General features: G+C 42.5%; 1 protein-coding gene and 1 long non-coding RNA gene across 3 annotated transcripts; one reads left to right on the top strand and one right to left on the bottom strand.

Annotated features, from left to right (window-relative positions):
- Nucleotides 1-262: 262 nt before the first annotated feature.
- Nucleotides 263-3,960, top strand: LOC133470227 (uncharacterized). 2 transcript variants are annotated; one of them, XR_009785915.1, is made up of 5 exons: nt 263-526; nt 615-667; nt 1,347-1,624; nt 1,737-1,985; nt 2,067-3,960. It is a non-coding gene; the product is annotated as an uncharacterized LOC133470227 (long non-coding RNA). The 2 variants fall into 2 exon arrangements; XR_009785914.1 differs by having other exon boundaries at nt 263-667.
- Nucleotides 3,961-5,795: 1,835 nt separating this feature from the next.
- Nucleotides 5,796-22,711, bottom strand: gad2 (glutamate decarboxylase 2). Its single transcript, XM_061758747.1, has 16 exons — nt 22,035-22,711; nt 21,816-21,878; nt 21,573-21,725; nt 20,938-21,171; nt 19,917-20,007; nt 18,944-19,056; nt 18,077-18,192; nt 17,823-17,902; nt 16,907-16,961; nt 16,714-16,830; nt 15,628-15,692; nt 15,246-15,324; nt 14,369-14,518; nt 14,200-14,307; nt 12,426-12,515; nt 5,796-11,244 (listed from the first exon to the last, which is right to left on the bottom strand). The coding sequence occupies exons 1-16, from the start codon at nt 22,099-22,101 to the stop codon at nt 11,071-11,073; spliced, it is 1,755 nt and encodes a 584-aa protein (XP_061614731.1). The 5' UTR covers nt 22,102-22,711; the 3' UTR covers nt 5,796-11,070.
- Nucleotides 22,712-23,292: the final 581 nt, after the last annotated feature.

Here is a 23,292-nt window from a genome sequence, read left to right on the forward strand (position 1 = left end):
CTATTTATTTTTTTTATCCATTGCTCTTGCTCGCTCAGTTATTTCTATGTGCTTGTATTAGGCTCCTGCACGCCCGGCGACCCGAGCGGCTCAGAAAATGGATGGATGGATGGACGAACATAGCGCAGTTTTCAAGATATTCACACACGAAGACACACGCACACGTTGAGAATAGTCACACGTGTGGGAAGGCCCTCCCTGCCTCCATCCAGTAGGCGGCAGTGTTGCTGTCTCCGTTGAGAGCAGAAGACTATACGAGCGAGAAAGAGAGTCAGCGATGATTGCCCTTCAAATCTCTTCCCTACCAGTGAGCCAATCAAAGCCAAGGAGTGGTCGTTGAGAGTACGCCCACAGATGCGAAACTTTATGAGCTTGTGACCGAGAATTTGGAGCGCGTTTTAGCTAATCTGACTTTGAAAACAGCCGTTATGACACGTAGCCTTTTCGAGAAATCTATCTTAGCCCAAATACTTTGTATACTGACGTTTTCCTTTGCTCCCGGTCGACAGAAGCGAAATTCATCCGGGTGAGGCCGCGCTTCGCAGACCCGGAAATCCACAACATGACACTGTTGGATTGGCGTATTGAAGAAGTGTGATTGCATTTGTTTTTAGGGAGCATAGTTATGGCCATGGCGATCCAACCACTTGTTGTGCGGTTATTCCATGTAAGTAAAATTGATTATTAAAAATTCTCGTTCTAAAAAAAAAAAAAAAAAAGTAAAAAAGGTGCACCGTAAAAGTGCTTGAGGTGGCAGTGGTAGACACTTCCTCCCTAAAATAATAGACAAATGTTAAGGCCTGTGTAGGGCGCCACGGTGGGTGACCGTTTAGCACATCTGCCTCACCGTTCTGAGGACCCGGGTTGAAACTGTGGAGTTTCCTCCCACATCCCCAAAACATGCATGGTAGGTTCTGGTTGGTTGTTTCTACGTCCCCTGCAATTGGGTGGCGAGCAGTTCAGGGTGCACGACGCCTCGAGTCAGCTGGGATAGGTGCCAGCACGCCCGCCATCCTCGCGGGGATAAGCACTTCAGAGAATGGATGGTTGCAAGTTGTGTAGGCAGTAAACCTGCTTGGATTGCACGCATTAGTTAATGTACGTTCAATGGTATTAGGCGCCATCCAGCGGTCGTTCTGCCCAACTGCAATTCTTTCAATAAATATCCATTGTAATACAAACAAAACACAAGCAACAATTAATTCTCTGTTGCACAGAAAAAATGCTCTGCCATGAAAAGGTTTCCTGATCCTCCACTCTGCAGAGCAGGACAGGTTTAAAAAATAATAATAATAATTTGTAAAAGTAATTTCTAAGTGTGTGCATCCCTCTTTCCAACATGGCAGTTCAGGGGCCCATCGTGCATTTGAACCTTGCTTGAACGGGACCATCGCCTGGGACATCACCACAACTTTGTGCGTGATGTACGGCAAAGGCGTGAAACGGGAACATCAGCATGAGGGGAGAGGTCAGCTTCACTCATCCAATTGTATCAGATCCATGTGTGTGTGTTCAATTCAGATGTATGCGGTGTAGTGGGAGGAGAAGTTATGGTGCCAGGTAGAGCTGGTCAACAAGCCTTTGGACCTCTACCAGCAAGTTGAATTTATCCTGCTGAATTACGGTGAGTTTTTAAATGTCAGTGAAGACAAGTAAGAGGAGATTGTACAAAGTGTGTGTGAACGATTATTTGAAAATTCAATGACAACATTTTAAATTTTTCCGGCCGGCACCAGTTGGCACCACACCCGCCCCTGGTGAGCATCCATCCCCCCCCCAACCCCCTTCCTGATTTCCAAAAACCACCGTTCTGGATCAAGAGGTTCCACCTGGTGGGGTTCGATCACCAGGCAGCGTAAGCGTCTTTTCGCTCGTCATCACAAATCGACATTCCCACCGGCTTGTGACAGATGTGTCTTTGGTTTGCAACGTCCCCCACAACTGGTCGGAGGAGGATGAGAAGAACTTTCGTGACCATCTCAAGAGTGAGATGACATGATGACATGCACGCACACACATTCACACGCTTTGCAGTGTTTGTTACTAACATTCTTCTCATGTTAAAGGATGTAGCACGACGGCCATTTGCACAAGCACTCGGAATTCATCCTGCTGGATTACATCGTGTTTGTGAATGTCAGCGAAGATATGAGAGAGCAGATTGTACAAAGTGTGTGTGTGGACAATGATTTGAAAAATTCAGTCAGTGAGACAGTGTCCCCCACTTGGTGGAAAGGAGAGCTGATATGGACGAGGGGGCCACCCCAGAGAGCAGCCACGGGGAATGAGATGGGAGCCCCCAACCCTTGCAGCCATCCAGCCAGAGGGGGCCCACCCTTAGCAGCACTGCCATGAACCTAGTGGAAATCCACCTCCCGCCCCGTTAGTATGACTGCAAGGTCCCGACTGGCAGTCATTGGCCCTACCCTGTGTATAGGTGACCCCTGAGTGGTGTAGTCCAGTAAAATCTGGAAGGCACTGCTGCCCCGCAGCCAAACCTTCCCTGACCCAAACCCCACCATCCTCCAGAAACAAGTGTATGTAGTACATTTAAAAAATGGGGATGGTTGTGTGTACTGCATTAAAAGCCCTGGGGGACAGTCAGGGCGAAAGAGCAAAGCGTATAGACCGGAAACCAACATTGATGTACTGAATCCCGGTTCGAGGCCCGCATCTCTCCGACCCCGCACCAGCCCCCGAAGAAACCCCGAGTATGTGTGTGTGCCTGGATGTGATTAGTGAAAGAGTATTTATTTACAGTGAATGGTCCGAGTGTGTGCTAACTGGGTGATTAAGAGGCGTGGCCCCTACAGGCCGGGTCCACCCGGCGGGACAACCACAGGGATCGAGGACCGTCACACCCAGCCCCGCAGTACCGCCCCCCTGAAACCCCCCAAATCCCAGCCAGCGCCCGCTACCTACCCCAGAGTGTGGGAGGTGGACACTGTCAGCAGGGTATCCCCCGCCCCCCCCATGAGAAGGGGTGGAGGCGACTGCAGCCGGACACAAGGACAGGAGAGAAGAGGAGGACGCAGGCCCGAGTAGCGACAGGGGGCCCCACCGTCCCCCACTAGCAGCCAGAACGGGGAACCAACGCGGACGCCAGCACCGTGGAGCATGAGCGAATCCACCACCAGCGCACACCAGGAGGCCTGTCCAGTTACCCCCTGACTAGTCGACTTTCAGCCTCTCAACAGTAAATATTCTCCGATTTCTGTCATCCTTCACGAAAGCAGACTGATTATCTTTGTGTCGAATCAAAATAAGACATTTGCAAACATGTGGGCGGTATTCCAGCAAGCAAGTTACGTGGAAACCCAGAAAGTTAACCCTCAGATGAAGGGAAGCCTGATCAATCACTTTCAAAGTTTCAAAGAGTCAGGTACGAGGAATTCCAACTCTTTGAACCTAACCTGCTCGCTCAATCCTGACTTTCTACATTTCCACTCCCACTTGATGCAAACGCAGCTTAATTATCTGTTTCTCCGCAATAGCTACAATTCCCTAGATTTTCTAAATATTTTTTTTTTTTTTTTTTTTACTAATGGTTACCGTAATTTCTCATGTATAATGCACACCGATGTATAATACACACCCCCAAAGTTGACCTCAAAATTTCTGCCCTTTTGGACAATCCTCCTGTCGGAGAGGTGGGTGACCTTATTTCATTCAGTTGGTGATCCTGAAACATCCTAATGTTTCTCTTTGTTTATTATATGTCTTTCTGGTCTCAATGTTATTGTTATGTCTTTGCCTGCCTTATAATGGGTACATGTCAACAGAGTTGCATTTCCAAATAGTAGTAGAAACAGTTGAGAATCGCTAGCTTGACGCAATGACAAACCGAACGAACTTCTGAGTTTTCAATATTTGTATCTGCATTTTATTTGTATTGGAGCTTGAGTGGACAGTACGATTCACATGGAGGTTCTGCCTGTTGTCTATTTTGTCAGAATAAACGTAGATCATCTCCAAAACGGTCCCAGTGTCACAGCATCATTCAAAGCAACACAACGCAGAAGCACACTGGTCACTCTTATTCGGGGATCAACTGTTCTGGACCAGAATTATTCCAGTTTTTGAGTTCCGGGGAAGTCAAGTCAGAGCTCAGGTTTAGATTAAAAGAATGAGAGAGGGACTGTTGGATTGCATACTCTTCTGTGGTTTAATTTTTTCCCCTGAGTTTATTTTTTAAAATTAATTTATTTTTAGCTGTACGAAGAGTATGATAGGATTCGACCTCTCATGACAGATTTCCCGGTTTCCCACAGCATAGATGGGAATATGGTTGGGGAGTCATAGACTTTCAAGATGTCATCCCATTCTTTCCTCACAAATGAATGGCCACAAAAGACGACAACCTAAGCTTCCACTGTCTTTTTTCTATGGACGCTACTCCGAGCAACGTGGGGGAGAGCTCAGCGCTGAACCTTAACCAACCTTATTGTTTGCCTCTGTATTTTCGAATAAAGAGTTAAACTTAGAGAGGGAAGTCTAGGCGTCCCTGCTAAACTACTGCCCCCGCGACCTGACCTCGGATAAACAGAAGAAAATGGATGTATGGATGGATTGCTAAACTTCTCACCTCTCTCTCACCTGAACCAGAATAAAATAACCAGGTAATAGAGGTTTGAACGGTTGGCACGCTAAACCTGGGCCACGACTTTTCTTTGTTCTTTTTTTTTTAATTTTTTTTTTACCTCTAACACTCACTGGTGAGCCGAGTAAATCTTCGGTCGAAGCGGACGAATCTGCCTTCTTCCTCTTCAGATTCTCCTTGGATTCTCCATGATGGACAGGTTGGCGTTGACCTAACTGTCGGCCGGGTCCTTTTTGGTTGTCGCTGTTAGCGAAGCTGGTGAAGACGGGCAAAACCAGGTGAAAAACCCCTTCTGTAAAAGGCTTATGAAAGAGAAAGTTTGTCGTGTAGTTACTGCTTTTTTGGGTCTTCGCAAGAGGCGCCGCCATGTTTCGTCTTCGGAAATTGCGCAGTCTCTCGCGGTGTCCCGCTTCTCGCGTTTAGCATGAAGACGTCACCAACATGAGACTTCGCCAGCTCGCTCATGACGTCACACACAACAGCTTCTCCGTTTGGACACTAAATAACGAAACACAATGCTTTTTGTTGGAAGAAAAACATCAAACAAAGAATGAAATGTTTGTGATGCCTTAAGATTAAAATAGAAAAAATATTGTATGAGTCCTTTTTAAAATTAGATATATAATACAGCTTTATTCTCACAAGAATAAAAAGAATTCTCTAAAAAAAAGTCATCACAAATGAAACCTTTATTTTGGTAAGATTCCAACTTTTTACTTTTCCTGAAAAAAAAAATCTCACGATTTCTCCATCTGATGCATTTCTCAAATGCTTGTCTGAAAAAAGACTTTATTCTTGTAAGATTAATTTTAAAAGCAATTCTTTCCAATCCAGGTTTATTCTCGTCATAATTATTTTCTCAAAGAAGAAAATTCCAATATAATAGTAAAAATACAACTTTAATGATGTAATTTTGACTCCTCCCAAATCAAATTCTTAAGAAATATTATTAAAATAAATAAATATATATTAAAATTAATATTCCTGTAAAATTCTGGCTCTTCAAAAAAAATCTCGAAAATGAAGACTAATTCTAATATAGTTACAACAATTTTCTCCTCAGCCCCCCCCAAAAAAAATGTTTGTCCACTTTGATGTCCCATTGTTTCGTGTCTTATTTTGTTCAACGCGAGTCCCATAATGTCTCCGATTGTGTGCGCGACATAAAAAGGCTTTGCAGGTAAAAGGAAGACAATTTATGTTTTGGATTACTTACAATATTTATTCCTATATTTTCTTCGCCAAAGAGTAATACATATTTCAGGACAAATGCATGTTGACTCCAGCACATCACTTTACAGAATATACATTTCCACCATATTATCTAGTGTCAATGAAGGCTTATTAATTGCTTACAGTAGCAAATAATGAGGATTCGATCAATATTTCCTGCTTCAAGGGCTCAAATGTCCATCCTGAAACAAAACATCCGACACGACGTCGAGACTCCCGAACGGCGGCGACGACTCGCTGCGGCCAGAGGCCCCCCGGGCCAAAGAGAGAGAGAGGTTAAATACGGAGGCAGAGTGCGGCCGGCCGGCCAGCCATGGAAGAGGACATGCAGCGAGAATATAATGTGACACGCAGGCAGAAGCGACAGAAAAGGCAGAAGAAGAAGACAGAGCGTAGTGGCGAAATCGGCATGCTGGCGGCACGGATAGAAACACAAACGAAGCCCAAACACGACAATTACAAGCTGGACCAGCTACTTACAAAGCCACACACTGACTTGAATATAGATAATATAGCATAGATAGATACTAGATAGACGTGGATAGATACGTAAAGATATATATATATATATATGTGCATATATAGGAGGCGCAACATCCCACAGAGTAAGCAGGGCAAGGCGAGGAAGCGCATGCATGCACGTGCAAAGGGAGCCCAGCTGGAAGCGCGAGCGTGCCGCCGTTAACGCACGCTAAAGTTTTCGGTTAGCCATTAGCGGGCGCCAAAACTTCTTGGTCGGGTGCCGCCCATGTCGAAGTGTCGGAAAAAATAAAAATACAGCACAACCTCCAAAGTGCAACACTAAACTTAACAGTGTGCGATTTGGTAGTTCCTAATAGATGCCACAAGATGGCGGTAAAGCACAACTTTTAGATCACACAGGAGGTGGCCTCGCCGAATGAAGCTCCTCCCCTGACTTTATAGAAAGCAAATAGGTGTGTTTTTCAGAAAAAGGTTAGTACACGTGGAAACACGCTTCATGTTGTAAATCTTTTAAATGTACAGGCTAATTGTGTATAATTTCAGTATAAAGAGAAGGTAGTAAGTAGCTATTTAGCTTTTCAGCTACATGCTATTACAGAGTATCGATATTGACTAGCAAATAAAAATACCCAAATAACGTAAAATTGCACAGCCTTCGAAGACGCCTAAGCGACAGGTGACGGAAAGACATTAAGCTACATGCTACAGTTAGCATCTGCTTGATGAACTAGCTGGGTAATAAAGTGTGGTATTAGTGTACTAGTGGTACACGGACTCCCTCTAGTGGTATGCCACAGAATCACTGAATTGAATGTTGAAACTGTTTAATGTTGCAGTTTTAAAATCCAGTCCATCTGTTGAGTTGAGTTCAGTTGTATTTAACTTTTAACTTCAAAACGTTTGCATTTAATCTTTGAGAACTGTTTTTTAGCATTTAGTTTGGTACAATTTTAAATACATTTTAATCTTATACGTGATTTGCTTTAGAGACATTTATGTTTCATTGAGGCAAATTCTTAATTTTTTGGGGCAAATTTCCCTTTGGAGGTTTTGCTGAATACAAAAAAAATAAAACAGATTATTGTTGATTGCACATTCAAGGTTACTTATAAGCACATTTGTCACCCTCATTAAGGAACAACGACATTGCACATCATAGGCTCGTGTGTGTGTGTGTGTCTATATATATATATATATATATATATATATATATATATATATATATAGTTTGTGTGAGAGTGTGTGTAGGCAAAAGTGCAAAAGCCCCACACGAGAGCATAAGTGTGTCGGGTGGTATGATCTATAGACAATACTGGCAAAGTTGGACTATAAGGCAGCAAAAATACGCCACAAACACACAAACCATCACGTGTCACAACAAAAAGTGCTTCCCGGCTCACAAAGGTCACCACGACGAGGAACAGCACACACACACTCCTTCACGCACACACACGGGATGAAAATACATTCAAGTTGACACTACATCACGGGAGGGCAGGTCAAAGTTTTAAGTTCAAGGGTCACATTAGATTTTTAACTTGGGACAAATGAGCCAGCTCATAAAATAAAAAAGGTCAAATGTCTATGTGAAATTATTTTTAACAGTAAAATAATAATAATTCTTATAATTATTTATAATGTATTCAATTGTAATTAATTAGCCAATTATTCAATAAAGTAACTGTCAAATAACTTATTTTTACTGATTTTGTTTATCCCAGTGACAAGGCATAGTGGGATAAATGAATAAAACCAGACATTTTAAATAACTCATATAATACTTTGCCCACCCCTGCAAAAAAAATTGAGAGTTAATGTCACAAATAATCTCTGGTTATACATCTTATATACAAGTACTACATACACCTCCCCCAGCACTATTTACATTTGATTGAGCGTCAAAAGTGAATGAGTGTGGAGATAATTGTGCTTTTCTTACTATCAATCATTTCATCAAAATTCCTTTCGAATCAATCAAGGAGGAACAAGTGTACTAGTGCCTTTTTCCCGCCAAATATATTCAATCTAGAAACCGTACTAGATTGATGGTGCCAGAATGTAGTCTGCACCGCAAGTATTCAGTGGGCACAATATTATTATTTTTTCATTTCAATACACAACTTAATAGAATAAAATTTTGTCATCCTCAGTATTAAGGGGGACATTTGGAAAATTGACGTTTTAACAATTGGATCGCTCCCCCTGAAAAAAACTAATACCACTACGGCAAAAATATTTGCTGTAATAAAGCTCCTGTATTGGATTACTGTGGCCTCTGTTAGCAGGTAGCCTACGGTTAGCAATGCTACAGGCTAAAAAATAACTAAATAAAAACAGCATCTTTGTCCAAGTATTAGTGCACTTTAAACATCCTGGATTCCTTCAGTTCCTGATTGGGCGTCCGCACTTAAAGCAGGCAAATTGCAAGCGCTACAGTGGCATTAGTAAATTAGCTGTAGGGCAAGCACGCGGGATGTGAAAAATGACGTCTTTCTAAGCTAGCTAGGTCTCGAATCAGTGCTATCAACTCTGAGAGAATTTTTTTTTTTAATGGGCTAAAATGATAGTTTTACACAAATTTTACGCTAACTGTCCTCTTGTGCCTTAGCTGAATGTTAGCCGCCATGTTTTGATTTCCACATTAGCCATGAAGTTAATCACAATCTTAAAATCTCCCGTACAATCACTTTAAACATCCTGGGTTCCCTCGGTTCCTATTTGGACGTCATCACTAAAAGCACCCAAGTCACGAGAAGTGCATTAGCATTAACAAGTTGGCCGCAGGAAGAGTATGTGGCATGAGAAAACAGTCAATTACACTTTTCTGAGCTAGCTAGTTGTAGAACCAGCACTACCGCCTCTTTAGAATATCCTTAAATTTGGCTGGAATGATAGTTTTACGCTAATTTAGTAGCTAAAATAGTGAAATATTAGCCACCATGTTTAGATTCCTTCCTGCTAATCGAGTAATGATAATCAGTCAATTATGCCAAGGTAAAGAAAGTGAAGGGCTTTTTGTGTTACGTTTATTTGAAATTTCATAATGTTAGCTTGTTCTGAAACCAGGGTTCCAACTCTTTAGCGCTAGTTACCATGTGATCATGTTGTCTAACATCCTTAATTAATTTGGCCCCTAAAAGTATGTCATCTCTTTGGTAGATTGAAGTCGCAAGCGCTTGATAACGCATTTCTGAGCTAGCTAGCTAGTTTTGGACCCAGCGCTACCAAATGTTGGAAATAGCCACAAACCTGGCAAAAAAATGATTGTTTGGAGCTAATTTTGCGCTAACAATCAAATCATTTTGCACATTAGACACCATGTTTAGAATGCACCGCTAAGCTAATAGCATAGACGTGTTTCATACCACTGATTCACTCGGTTCCTATTTGTACGGCATCACTTTTTGAGGGTAGAAGTCGCGAGCGCTAGATTACCACTAGCAAATTAGCCATGGGGCTAGCGCTAGGGTGAGATGCGATGGCATTCGATTACGTTGAGGTAAGGAAGGCCAAGTGCTTTGTTTGAAAATTACTTACAAATGAGATTTACGCAAATGGACAGACAATTCGGCACATTACCACATCGCCGTCAAAAAATATTTTTTTTTTTTTTTTACAAAAATAATCAAAATATTAATCATCATGGACTTACTACACATATCACGTATTAGCACAGCAAATACACCGATTATCACATGTTTGTTTGTTAGGACGACACTAGCGGAAAAAGGCAGACAGAAGCACTTGTACAAAGCTTTGGACCGCATCAGTCCACAGTAAAGCTACCATACATAATATATATATATATATATAAATATATATACACAGTGAACCCCAGGAATATCGCGGTTCATCGTTTATCGTTTTATATCGCCATTTTTTTTCATGATAATTTTTCATGGGTTTTCACAGTGTACAGTCCGAATTTAGAGTTATGCGCCTTCAGTGTAGTACCACGTTGTGCTACAACATGCCGGGCAACATTAGAGTCCACTGGAAAAGATGCAGCGTGACGCATGCTAATGCTAATTTTACTTTAGCCAGGCTACGGTGTTTCGCATTATGTTAGCATTAAGCTAGCGGCCTTCTGTTATTATATGTACAGTTTTGCATTTTGGTGTTTCAATATACAATTTCGAATTCTCTCTTTCTTAATGTGTCAGTTTCACAGTAAACCTTACCTGGGAGTGACAAATAAACAGCTTGAAGCAAGCACAGTTGCCTCTTATTTGGAAATCTGTGCGAGCTGATCTTTTCGATTCCTCAAAGCGATGTTATACAATAGTTTCCGTTTCTTGACAGCGAGAGAGTGGAAACAGGTACTAAAGAATGAAGTGTTCGGGGATTGGGCCATGCCACAAATAGTGGAAATCCACCAATTTCCCCCGCAGAAAGGTTTATAACTGCCAATGGATGCCACGAGATGGCAGCAAAGCATGACTTTTGTATTAGATAGGACTTTGGCATGAGCAAAAAAAAACAGCAAATAACATAATAACGGACAGGTTCCCCCAAACATTTGTGAATATGTGAATCTGCAAGAAGTGAATTACCAACTGTACTTTGAAAAGTATGTTTTGCTAAGATTAAATGCGTATTAAGCATGTGGCAGGGGTAAAACAACAATCAAAATATTATAGTATCTCTGTATTGCGGGTGGGTCTGGAACTTATCCAATAAACGGGGGTTCACTGCATATAACTTGAAAATGGCAAATATACTGTGAGTTTTGGAAGGAAATCAAGCATAGCGAGTTAGAGATCCTGGCCCAGACGCTCGATCTCCTCGATGAGGAAGTCGATGTCCTGGAAGGTGGCGGCCGGGTTGGAGATGACCATGCGGAAGAAGTTGACCTTGTCCCCCTGCGGCTGGTAGCTCACCATGGTGGTCCCGTACTCCATCATGCGCGCCTTGATCACTGGCGCCACCTGCAGCACGCAAAAAGTCACGCGTTCGTCACAGGCCACAACACTTTCATTTCATTTCAAAGTCATAACACCACACTGAAAAATGAATGGTTTTAATACGATTTCATTTTCAAAATAAATGCACCCTAAGTGCATGCAAACATGTGGCAATGACTCGCCGTAACAACCAAGGCTAAACTTAGCTGCTAAAGTTCTCTGTGTCAAGATGCATCACTTTAACATACTTCCTTGGACCAAATGTGTTACTTTCCTATTTAGACAGGGATTTGGTGTCATCGTGTGGCATTTTAGGCTATTTTAGAAATCGCAAAAAAAAACAAAAAACCGCAAATAGGTGAGGGAATAGGTGGCAAGTTTCCAAATCGCACGGGTGGAAAAGTGTAATTCAACAACAAGGCTTGATTTGAATTCACAGCAGTACTATTGAATAAACAAAATGCGAACAATGTAGCATCATCTGTTTGTCTTAATTGTCAATGAACAGACTCTTATTGCTAAATGATCACCATGCTAACGGCCTCTCAGACATCTTCTAGGGTTGAGTACTTTACTAATTATACAGCTTCATATAAAGTAGCCAAGGAGCAAGCGGTAAATTAGCAATAACAACTTAGCCGCAGGTCTACACATGAATGTGAGGGCAGTTTATAGTGTGTATATAACTGAGCTGGTTAGTTCTGGAACCAGTGCAACCGACTCCTAGAAATACTATAGACTACAATTTATCTGACATTAAAGAGTCATGCTAATTTTGTCGTTAAGTCCCCTTGTGTGTTAGCCACCATTTTTAGAGTCCTAGGCAAGGAGGCTAATCATGTACTGAAAATTAAATCATATATTCTTTTTAAGTCGTGAATGCTACATTAGCATTAGCAAATTAGCTACAGCTCCCCTGAGGGTGATTACTTTTAGCTTTACTATACACTGGTTAACTTTAGCTTCAACAGGGTATCTTTAAATTAATCAAACTGTCAATCAACTGCGTAAAAACTGTCCAAAATAAATCATTAAAATTTATCCCTAAGAGATGCTAAAGGTAGCATCATGTGTTAGTCCGAAATGTCAATGATCAGACTTCAAATGCTGACTCCCTCCCGCTGTGACCTTTACATGTATTATATCTAATTTGTGCACAATGATTTACAAGTATTTTCGACTTGGTGTGATGTCCACTCAGTCACCTTGTGCAAGCGTTTCTTCTTCTCGTCTGTGTCATCCATGTAGCGCATCCCAGGCGGGAGATACCAGAAGCAAACGTTGGTGTGCTGAGGCTGCACCAACACAAATAAGCACCACTCAAATGAAATTAGAACTGCAAAAAAAAAAAAAACAATGCTGATTTTTTTTTCCCTTTCATTTTGTAATGCAAATGAGTGCCAGGCGGGTGTCCGGAGGCATTTTTGCATCTTTGTGAGATGGCCGTCCTTCTTGCCATAACCCGCGCACGCTTTTGTTGTCCTCGTCTCAATGGAGCGTATTTGTGACACGACGCCATTCACATGCAGATCAGCAATTAATTGTGCTTTCATTACACATAATGGACGCAGGGGTCCCAAATGCCTTTTCAAACAAAGCCATGACAGACCACCACATCTCCATATTTGTCCATATTTAATACAGTATATATTTACACGTAAGGCAGTCACCCAGCAGCTCCAACTCATGGTGCTATTTTCTCTTTCCAATACTTAATTTATACTTAATACAGATCTCACCATCGTTCTTTGTCCCAGTAAGTATTCTATATTTAATAAAAAGCAAACGTCAGATATTGGACGCGAGATACTACTATTATCCGATATGTAATTTCTATTTAATACAGAGTACATATGAGAGACAGCGCACCGCCACATTGCAAAGATGGCACTATTTTCCCTTTCTTTCCAACATGTAATTTATATTTAATACAGAAGAAATATGGAGAGTCAGTTACCAGCCAGATCGCGCACATGGCATTATTTTTCTCCTTCTAATACGTGATTTAAATCTAACATATGTTCACACTGCAGGTCAATTCTAATTTTCCCAGGCCTCTCGCATATGTGGATAGAAATCGCATATGTATCTGACACAAGTGGAGTATGGACGCTCCTGGGGCACGCATCCGACCCATACGTCACAAACGTCACAATTGTTCGACAAAACAGACAGAAGTCACAAAACGGCAATGGCGGACAAATGAGCAGAAAACAGTCAGTGGTGAAAAGAAGACGACTTAGAACTGATAAATATAAGAAAATGTTGGCTCGGGTTGCGCAAAATCCTTGAAATTACCACAAGTGCATCATGACGACACCTACGTGAAGGGCCATATTTAGTTCCATCAACACGGCGATTCGTGTTTGCGTACACGCGCAATGTGACGTCACGGACGCTTTCCGTCCATGGTAGAAGCCGCACTTGTTTTTAGTGACGACTACATCAAAAGATGGGCTTCATAAAAACATCCAAATTGGGCATCATGCCCTGCAGTGTGAACGTAGCCTAATACCGAGTACATACTGTACGTCAAACACTTCCCCACCAAATCTCACCATTCTTCTCTTTCCGATATGTCATTTATATGTCATACAGAGTACATACTGTATGAGCAACAGTGCCCTACTGGATCCAGCAAAGTGCGCTAATTTCCAATACATATCTTACAATTTTCACGAGTGAGCATAATAATAATAATATATACTATTATAATCTAATACATTTGTCATTCAAGCAAGAGTGGCTGTTTTTTCATTGGTCTATCACTGAATTCTCCCTAGCAACAAGGGGCAAACATGATAGAAAAAAGTTATGTACAATTACAAATCGAATTGCATGATCGTAGACAACCACTGTGCACCTTCCAACTTATTATAATACTGTGTAAGTACATCATGTCCCATAAAGATCATAACATTTCTGACACCCTAACAACTTTTCAAAGCTTAACTTAAAGACCCAAAAATGTGTACGTACTTTTCCGTCAAAGACCATCTGGTATCCTTCCCTGTCCTTGATCTTGTTGTACAGATACTCGGACAGATCCAAACACTTGTCGATCTGCGCCTCGAAGCCGACGGTACCCTGTGAAAAGTGCCGGTTGGTGTCATATTCCCATGATGCATCGCTCCCGCAAGCGCCTCACCTTGGCTCTCCACATGAGCCACAGCTTGAAGATGTCCACGTGGCGCCCGCACTGCAGCGCCTTGTCGCCGGTGTCGTACGACAGGTCGTAGTGTTTGTCCTGCTGGAATAGGTAGCAGGCCTGCATCTGGTTGCACTTCTGCATCAGGCCCTGCGGGGGGCGCCGTGGGACGAGGGGGAGGGGGTGTGGCTCCGTCAGTGGTGTGATGTGACAAAATAGATTTTTCACTGCTTCACTTATACTCACTACTCCTGACTTTGACAAAATCGTCTCGTTACGTCTTTTCAAACTGGGTGGATGATTACGCAACATTTAATTTATCGTTCCTTTCAGACAATAGTTTGTTGTTGGCTGGCAAGAATGATTTGTGGCGATTTCGTTGTCTTGCGCCAGTCAGTTGCTGTCGTGCAATAATTCATCGATTAATCAACAACTATTTTGATTGATATATTAATCAACAACTACATTGTTTAACTTAAAATTGTCCAAATGCTCAGAATTTCAGTCTCTCAAGAGTATTCGCCAATTTCAGTAGTCCTCCGTGAAAGCAGACTGATTAATATATTTGAAACAATGATCAACATTTTTTGCTGATTTTTGGACGTATGTTACGGGCCAAACCAGTCACTGAATCATAATGAATTTATGTTTGTGCATTTTCTACACTGTCAATTTCAAATGATGTCCTGTTTTTGAATAAAGGGATGGAAATAAAAAAAACAGTTTGACTTAAGTCTGAAAGTTGAAGCAGTATTTCTATTTTTACCAGTCAACTATCTGTACTTGTACTTAAGTACCAGGTGTGAGTACTTTTGCAACCTCCGGGCTTTGCTGAGCCTCCGGAATAAAAGTGTGACGACCAAAGCGGGAAACTTACCTCCTCGCGTACCAGCAAGGCAGAACACTGCAGCGGCACCGACATCATCTTGTGCGGGTTCCAAGTCACCGAATTGGCCCTGCGGCGACAGCCGGCATTTTGTTAGCTTCCAGAGTTAGCCACGTTAGCCTCGTTTGCCAGAGGTGGGCGACTCGGCTCTCATGACTTGACTCCAGTCAGACTTAAGTTCCCAGTTTTTGGACATGGAACTTAGGCTTGAGATTTCCATCTGACTTGCTCATATGTGACTTACTCTGACCTCTGTAGTTTGTAGTCAGTTCTATTTTTGTTTCCGTTGTCAAACATAAATAAATGTTTGTGGGCCACTTTTTGGCACCCTTCTGTCAGGGCGATAGAGTACGAGCAAGAGCAGCAGACTTGCCTCTCAACGCCGTCCAACTTCCACCGGTGTCTCCGGGACATGAGCAGACTTCCTCCCCACGCACCCTGAACGTGACAAAAACAACAACAATACATAATTCAAACTCAATCGAGTGTGGGATTTGTAGTTTCATCATGTTGAAGTTTCATCAGTAAAAATGGCAAGTTCGGAGAAAGCCTCAAGCCTAAATCTGCGACTGACGGTTAAAATGACCTTACACAACAAGCAAAAAAACCTACAAAGCATTTAGATTTTAAGCAAATTAACTTTTAAATTATGTTTTAATACTGCTCAAAATCAAGGTTTAGTTCCAATTTTGACGTATAGGGGGCAGTCAATTATTACACCGAGCACTTTTCCTGAATCATCAGTGCAACGCTGGAATCTATGAAATCCACAAAGGGCATTATTTTTTTGGGGTTTATTTATACATATTTTAAAGCTGAATGAACCTCCGCAAACTCTTCTTAAACTTCCGCACACTCTTATTAACTTCTACCATATCCTTATAAACACTTTCTATACTCTAAAACGCCATTGAAACTCTTGAATATAAAGTAATGAACAGAAGTACTGTACACTATGTACATTTTATTCCTTGTAATATGTGTCTTCATTAAAAAAATTTTTTTTTTAATGTTTTAGGCTAGGAAGTGTTTATTTGACCACACTCAAAAAAATAAAAAAATGTAAAAAACATTACAGCACACTCAAAATCCTGCGACATCAATATGGGAAAAAACCTGCAATGCACTGAATCCGCAATTGTTGAACCCCAATCTAGCGAGGGAACGCTGCATTTCCAAAATCCCTCATCTGAAAATGTACTGGTAACCTTCCAGAAATTTACCAGAAATGTTCCACTCCTAATTGAGGTGTTGCAGTGCGGACTAAATCATCTTCAGGGGGAAGAAGAAAAAGAAGCGGCGGAGGAGGAAGGTCAATAATGGCCGTCGAGAGGAGGAGGTGATTTATGAGCTGCGCTCTCATCTGCGCGCGCGTGTGTGGCCGCGATGTAGGTCAAAGCGAAGCAGTCGTCCGCCTTTGTCAAACCCCACGTTGACGTCTTTCTTCGCGGCGACTTACGTCCACGTGCATCCACACGTCGTACTTCCTGCAAATGTCGGAAATGGCGACGAGCGGGTCGAAGGCGCCGTACACCGTCGTGCCCGCCGTGGCGCTCACGAAGAACGGCACGAAACCCTGCGTGGGAGGAGTCACACGTCACGTGATCCCATGGCGTTTGCTTCCAGGATGTGGATCGCGATGAGCGCCTCACCTTCTGTTTGGCCTCCACAATTCGCCGCTCAAGGTCAGCGGGGATCAATTTGCCGCTGGGAAAAAAACCCAACAAAAATGATGCTTTTCATATGAAATTAATAATAATAATTATAAAAAAAACACCAAAAAACCCTGCTTTATTCCTGGATGTTATTCTCACTGAATTTGCATCTAAGGAGTGTGTAAGGAGCTCTAGTGGCTGCAAGTAGTACAGGGAGGATGAGATTAGGTTAGGTTAGTGGTACATGGGCTCCCTCTCGTGGTACGCTAAAGAATCACCATCCAAGTGCAGTTCAGTTGTATTGAACTTTTTCATACAAACCATTTGCATTGAATCTTTTCAAACTGTTTCTTTTTAAACTTTTATTGAGGTACAATTTTCATTTAACATTTATGTGCAATATATTTGAATAGAATTAAGCTGTGCTTAACTGTGGCTTACAATCATATTTGAAATACCTTTCGGAATAAAACCTTTTTATGAACACTTAGGCCTACGACACTACTACCAGGAAATGTATTTTAAATTGGGTCATAATGATGATACTTGGAGAGGTAAGTATTTGTTTGTTTTTTTAGGTGGTACTTGGCGTAAAAGGTTGGAGAACCACTTGGTTCTATATAATCTTTTATACCGTTCACTATTCACTTGGATAATGTTTTTTTTTGTGTGTGTCTTTGTTGGTTGTTTCCATATTATAATTGCAAGCGTGTATGTGTGAATATTGCCGTTCAGTATGTGTGGAAAAAAGAACATGCTGAGCGAAGATGACAAAATACACATTTTCAGCATTTGCACTACGTGTCAATCAAAAGTGAGCTTACATCGTAGGCACGGTACCTAATGAAGTGGCCGGGGTGGGTGCAATAAAAAAAAAAAAAAATATGAATACGATTTCAGCGAGTGAGCTCACCTTTGGTCGGCCTTGATGCAGATGACGCTCTCGGTGCCGATGCCCAAAGCCGCTGCTCCTTTCTTGATGGAGAAATGACTCTAGGAAATATGAACATATGAAACATGTAACATCATCATCATCGTCGTGTGTCATGTGAGAGTATTGACACGAAGGTGAAACACAAACAATGTTCGTCTCAGTGAATAAATGAGCGCTGTGAAGTCATTGCAATGAGTGAAAATAGGATGATAGAATATGATTTGAGGTGTTACATGTTCGGAGGTGAAGGCCACCAGCCGGGGAACGGATGACATTCCTTTCTCCTTGACTTCAGGGAACATCTTGAAGCGGGCCAGCAGCATGGCGTACATATTGGAAATGGCGCCACCTGATCGACAAAAGGACAACTGCAGTTGACGACGTTTTTAGAGACATACAGGAGCCTCCTCGTTTTACGACGGAGAGGAGGAAAGTCACAATTAAGTCAACATTTTGTATGTAGGCCATACCTATAAAACAATAAAGAGGAAAAAAACGGTAAGTACGGCGTTAACTGCGCGTACGGGTGCCCTTCGTAACCTGAAAATAGTTGTCGTAAACCGAGGAGCCCTATGGAAGCATCCAATTTTACAAATATCGACGTACATTATAATAAGAATAAAAGCAGCATTGACCCTCGAGGTAGATTGCCTTTTTGAGTTTGTTAGTTGAGAATGTGGTCAGTATTCTAGATCATGTTCAGATTTGAAATAGCAAAATAGAAGAGAAACTCAAATTTGGAAGTGGTCTCTTCATTATTCTACACACGCATTCTTATTTATACACACCAATTAAAAATATTCAGATCCTTTTAACTTTCCTGTCTGCTGCAATCACTAATAAAATATCGAAACAAGTCTAATATATTTGTAAAGCCTATATATAAGCATGTCAATGTATTCAAATGAAATCCTCTACAATGATCATAAAAGGATTAAAACTGAAACAAAATTCAAAAGTCTGGTTGTGTGTGTGTTTCCCCAATTGTTCCGCTTTAATTGTCTGGCCTACTTTCAAACCTTTTTTTTTTTTTTTGGGGGGGGGGGGGGGGGGGAACCTCATCTCTATGCAAATGACGATGTGGGTGTGCGCATGCGCACCGGGCGAGAAGATGCCGTCGCCGCGGCCGTCGTGCCAGCCGATGATCTCGCGCATCTTCTTGAGCGTCACGTACTCCAGCAGCACGAACACCGGCGCCACCTCGTACGTGAACCTGAGGGCGGCCGTGGTGACGTCACTGGCACAATTTGTTAGCTACACAAACAAATAAGCTCCAATACGAGAGCTCCATGAAACATTGACGTCATAATTAGAATGACACTTATTAACATGTTTGTTATATTATTATAATTATTATAATAATCTGTATAATCTGTACATGGCAGCATCAAAATATTAGGAATAGCTCTCAGTGCAGTTTTGTAAGCTATAACCACAATTAAAAACATAGAAGAGCCTTATATCTATTTTTTAAATTGGTTAAGTTGTGCAGCTGTACCTAATAAAGTGTCCAATGAGTTTATTTTACGAGCCATATCTTTCTTATATGAATGCAAAAAGATGTAGCCCTTTAAACAGCGTGGGAAAATTTAATGAGAAATGTAACGTGCTGCAATAATGCAAAAATGTATTTTCAAGTATTGAGTGAGAGAGAGTTAACATGGCCAGTCATAAAAGGGCCATAAAAAATACACTTCGAGTCATGCCCATAAATGTGTGACCTTTCAGGCTATAATTAATTGCCCATGGTCTATCGCTCTATTTTTTTTTTTTTTTTGGGGGGGGGGGGGGGGGGTGTGTGACTGTTTGACAAGCTGCATGAGGCTTTATCAGCCCAAAAGCAGACACACGCTAAATGGAGCCGCTGGATTTAATTTCACAGGCAATTTTCTCCCTCTCTTGTTCCCATGGGGATGATGGGGGGGGGGCGAAGGGGGCTAATTCACTTCTTTTTGTTCATTTGGCAGGAAAAGGGGCCAAAAGGGGCACTTATCGGCATGTGCGCACAACAGGAAATGGAACGCAAGATGATGATTATAATGATGATAATGATGATGAGCAGCCTGAACTTACATGTTGGTGTTGGCGGTGGACGTCAGCCAATCAGCTGCCAGGCCCACCATGTCCAATCCAGTGGAGAGCTGGTTGAAGTACCTGGGGTGGGCTGGGGGGCGGGGCAATTGGGTAAAACAATTAAATATATTAGACATAAATAGTCACATCTTAAGTTTACGTACATGTGGTCGCTGTGGGCTGAAATAAATGACAATGTAAATGAAACATGGTGAAAAAAATCAAGCGGTTTAATTCTAATCAAATTTTGTATTTTTGTTTGTAGCGGATTGATTTTTGGATCAAATATAGAAACAAGATTCATTCTGCATATAGTAGCAACTCAGGTTTTGCATACAAGACGAAATCAGCATCAGGGATATATATATATATATATAAAGCAAACTCAGTTGAAATAAAGAAAAAAGAGAATATGGTCATCCAATCATTTGGAGTGCCACAAGGCACACAGCTTGCTCCCCATTTGTTTGTCTCATTCCCCATTCAATATTTACTCACATTTCCCAGCACAGACATGAAAATATTTTAGTAGCTGTTGTCTACTTTTTTATTTTTTTGTGGATTTAATTATTTTGTACGTGCAAATGAATGGCAATTAAAAAAGATCTTTTAAATTCAGGTGAGAATCGCATCTTCAGGGTTCAAATTTTAAATCAATAACATTTTTATTTTTATGTCAGCCGGCTGCAAAAGGGTACAAATATATTTTTAAACGGAAGCAAGGTAAATCTCGGCTGAATAACACATTTTTTTGGTCTAATTTTTACATACAACAGTGCTGTTATGAACATTCATTTGATTTAGTTTGCCAGTTTTTGCGTGTGTTATTTTGGGCCCAAAGCTGCACGTGACGGCAAAATCCGCAGATCATTATCTTTGCAGCCTTCAGGCCTCATTTTCTATGTTACCTTCTAAAACCTAGAACAATGTTTGGTTGAGTAATTTTCCACACTAAAAGTCTTTCAATGTGGGCATTTTGCACGTGTTCCTGTGGAAACAATTCCAGCGTGCGTGTGCTCACCTGTTTTGATGGCGTACTTGAGCGTGGCGCGGCAGCTGATCAAGATGTCGTCCAGCGTGCTGGGCTCGTGCTGCAGCTCCCAGTTGTTGTTCTGCAGCAGCTCGCTGGGGTAGTGGAAGTCGATGACTTTGCTGTCGCGGTCAAACGACTCCACGATGTAGGCCAGCAGGATGTCCACCACCTCCTGCAGGAAGCTCAGCGTCTTGGCGTCGCCGTCCAGGGCCGGCAGGAGGTCTGGGACGCGGACGGACGGGCACATTCACACATTTAGGCGTCGTTTCATTTCAGTCATATAGATTTTTCTGGAACGTGAATCTGTTGCACGTTATTTTTGCCGCGGGGGGAAAAAAAATAAATCAAGGTGACCTCTGCAGCATCAGTAAACTAAACACCTTCAAATCAAGCGTCCCTTTTATTAATTATGCACACTAAAATACCAATTGAAAACGAAGGCATGTCATACATTTTAATAAAGGTCGATTGCGTAACGACGCACGTAACAGGTGCGCAACTATTTTACCATCCAAAATGCGCAGAAAAAAAGGCCTACAATCACTCGTCCTATTTCTGTTGAAATTGTTTGCGTCTCCACGTGACATCTGCGGATTTGTCTTTTTGCTTTTACGTGTGCATACCTGTTGAATAGAGGTCGGAGAAGCCTCGGACGGCGTCTTTGGTGCAGTTGCAGCTTTTGTTGCATCCGCAGCTGCCGTCCGCGGCGTCCGGTTGCCGCGTGGCGGCGGGGGGCTCGGCGCCGCCTTTGTCGCCCTCCGCCACGTTCAGGAGCGCTTCGACACACACACACAATCGTTTCAATTAAATTCGAGAAAATTCACTTGTCTTCCACCAAAAACACAAAACACCAATTGGAAGCATACCACATAATTTGGATCCGAGCCCTCCGGAGAGTTTCTGGGCCGCCGCCTGGCACCAAGCCCGGGCTGCAAGACAGAAAGATACGCGCAACTTTAAGGGGGGAAAAAAAAAGAAAGGATGCACAAAAATGTCACGCAACTTCCGCAACACGATGGTTCAAATGCTAATGAATCAAAAAATGACCATGGAGGCCCACGCGAAGCCGCGCGCGGCGCACTCACGCGTGTTGGGGCTCCGGCTGCCCGAATTGTCCCCCGCACCTAGGGACCAGAAGCCCGGGGACGCCATCGCTCAGGAGCGCGCCGAGTGTGGCGGCGGCGGCTGGTGGTGGGGCGGCTCGACGTCAGCGGGCGCGCGCACATCCACGCACACGCCAGGAGGACAAAAAAAATACAAGAGGGGGTGGGGGGGGGGGATCACGACGCTCCTCAACTGCAGAATTTAAATTCTCTCTCACACACACACAACTGGGAAATTATGTAGCTCAGAAAAAACAAACACCCCCCCCCCAAAAAAAACCCAAGTGTCGTTACCTCCAGAAAAAAGAAGCGAGTGGATTAGAAAGCAGCGCGTGGAGGTGCGGGAATGACGTCCACTCTCATGTCATCCCAGAAAAAAAGGAAAAAAAAAAAAAAAACCCAAATGGTGACGCATTCACTTGCGGGTCATGCCGAGCTGCGTGGCGTCGTGACTCCAACACGCTCGCCACACTTCACCCTCCGAACGTGCCGAACGCCAACCGAGACGTCTGCCCGGGAGGGCGTCTCATTGGGCGGCTGCCGGCGGAGCCTGCCCCCGCCCCCCCCTACCGTTGCTGGGGGCCAAAAAGAGACACGAAAAGGGGGTCTCCGAGTCTCGCTTAGTGTCACAGCTCGCTACACCTAAATTATTTCATACTCGTTACTTGAATACACTTTTGTAATGTGTCTGGTCGGAATGAGACCAAGCCGGCTTGAAGGAGGCGTGGCCACACTACATTCATGACAATACAGAAAACAAACGTCCATGATTGGGTTCAATATTATGGATATATTTTATAACAATTCCCCTTAGGTTTTTTTTTAATACTACGGCGAGGAGCCCTGCATGGACCACTCGCCCTAGGTTGCCCACCTCCTTTTTAAAACCTTTAAAACCAAACCAGTTTTATCCCCCCCCCCCACACAAAAAAATCAGAATTTCCACCTTATAATGGAAGTAAACTTGTGTTGAATCATTCACTTATTAAATATTTCAAACTACTGCTGCCATTTTGTATCCGTGGCGCACCCCAGGATGCACAACTTGGTCCCCATTTGTTTTTTTTTTTTTTACTATTTTCATAATTTCACATTATCCAAAATAATGCTTAAAAAAGCAAGTTTTATCATTCATGTTAATGATTGTAGTATGATTGTTTTTTAACGAACAATATCTCAGTATCTGGCGGCACAGTGAATGACTGGTTAGCACATCTGCCTCACAGTTTTGAGGACTAGG

This window comes from Phyllopteryx taeniolatus, chromosome 20 (genome assembly GCF_024500385.1).
Source record: "Phyllopteryx taeniolatus isolate TA_2022b chromosome 20, UOR_Ptae_1.2, whole genome shotgun sequence".
Taxonomy (NCBI): domain Eukaryota; kingdom Metazoa; phylum Chordata; class Actinopteri; order Syngnathiformes; family Syngnathidae; genus Phyllopteryx; species Phyllopteryx taeniolatus.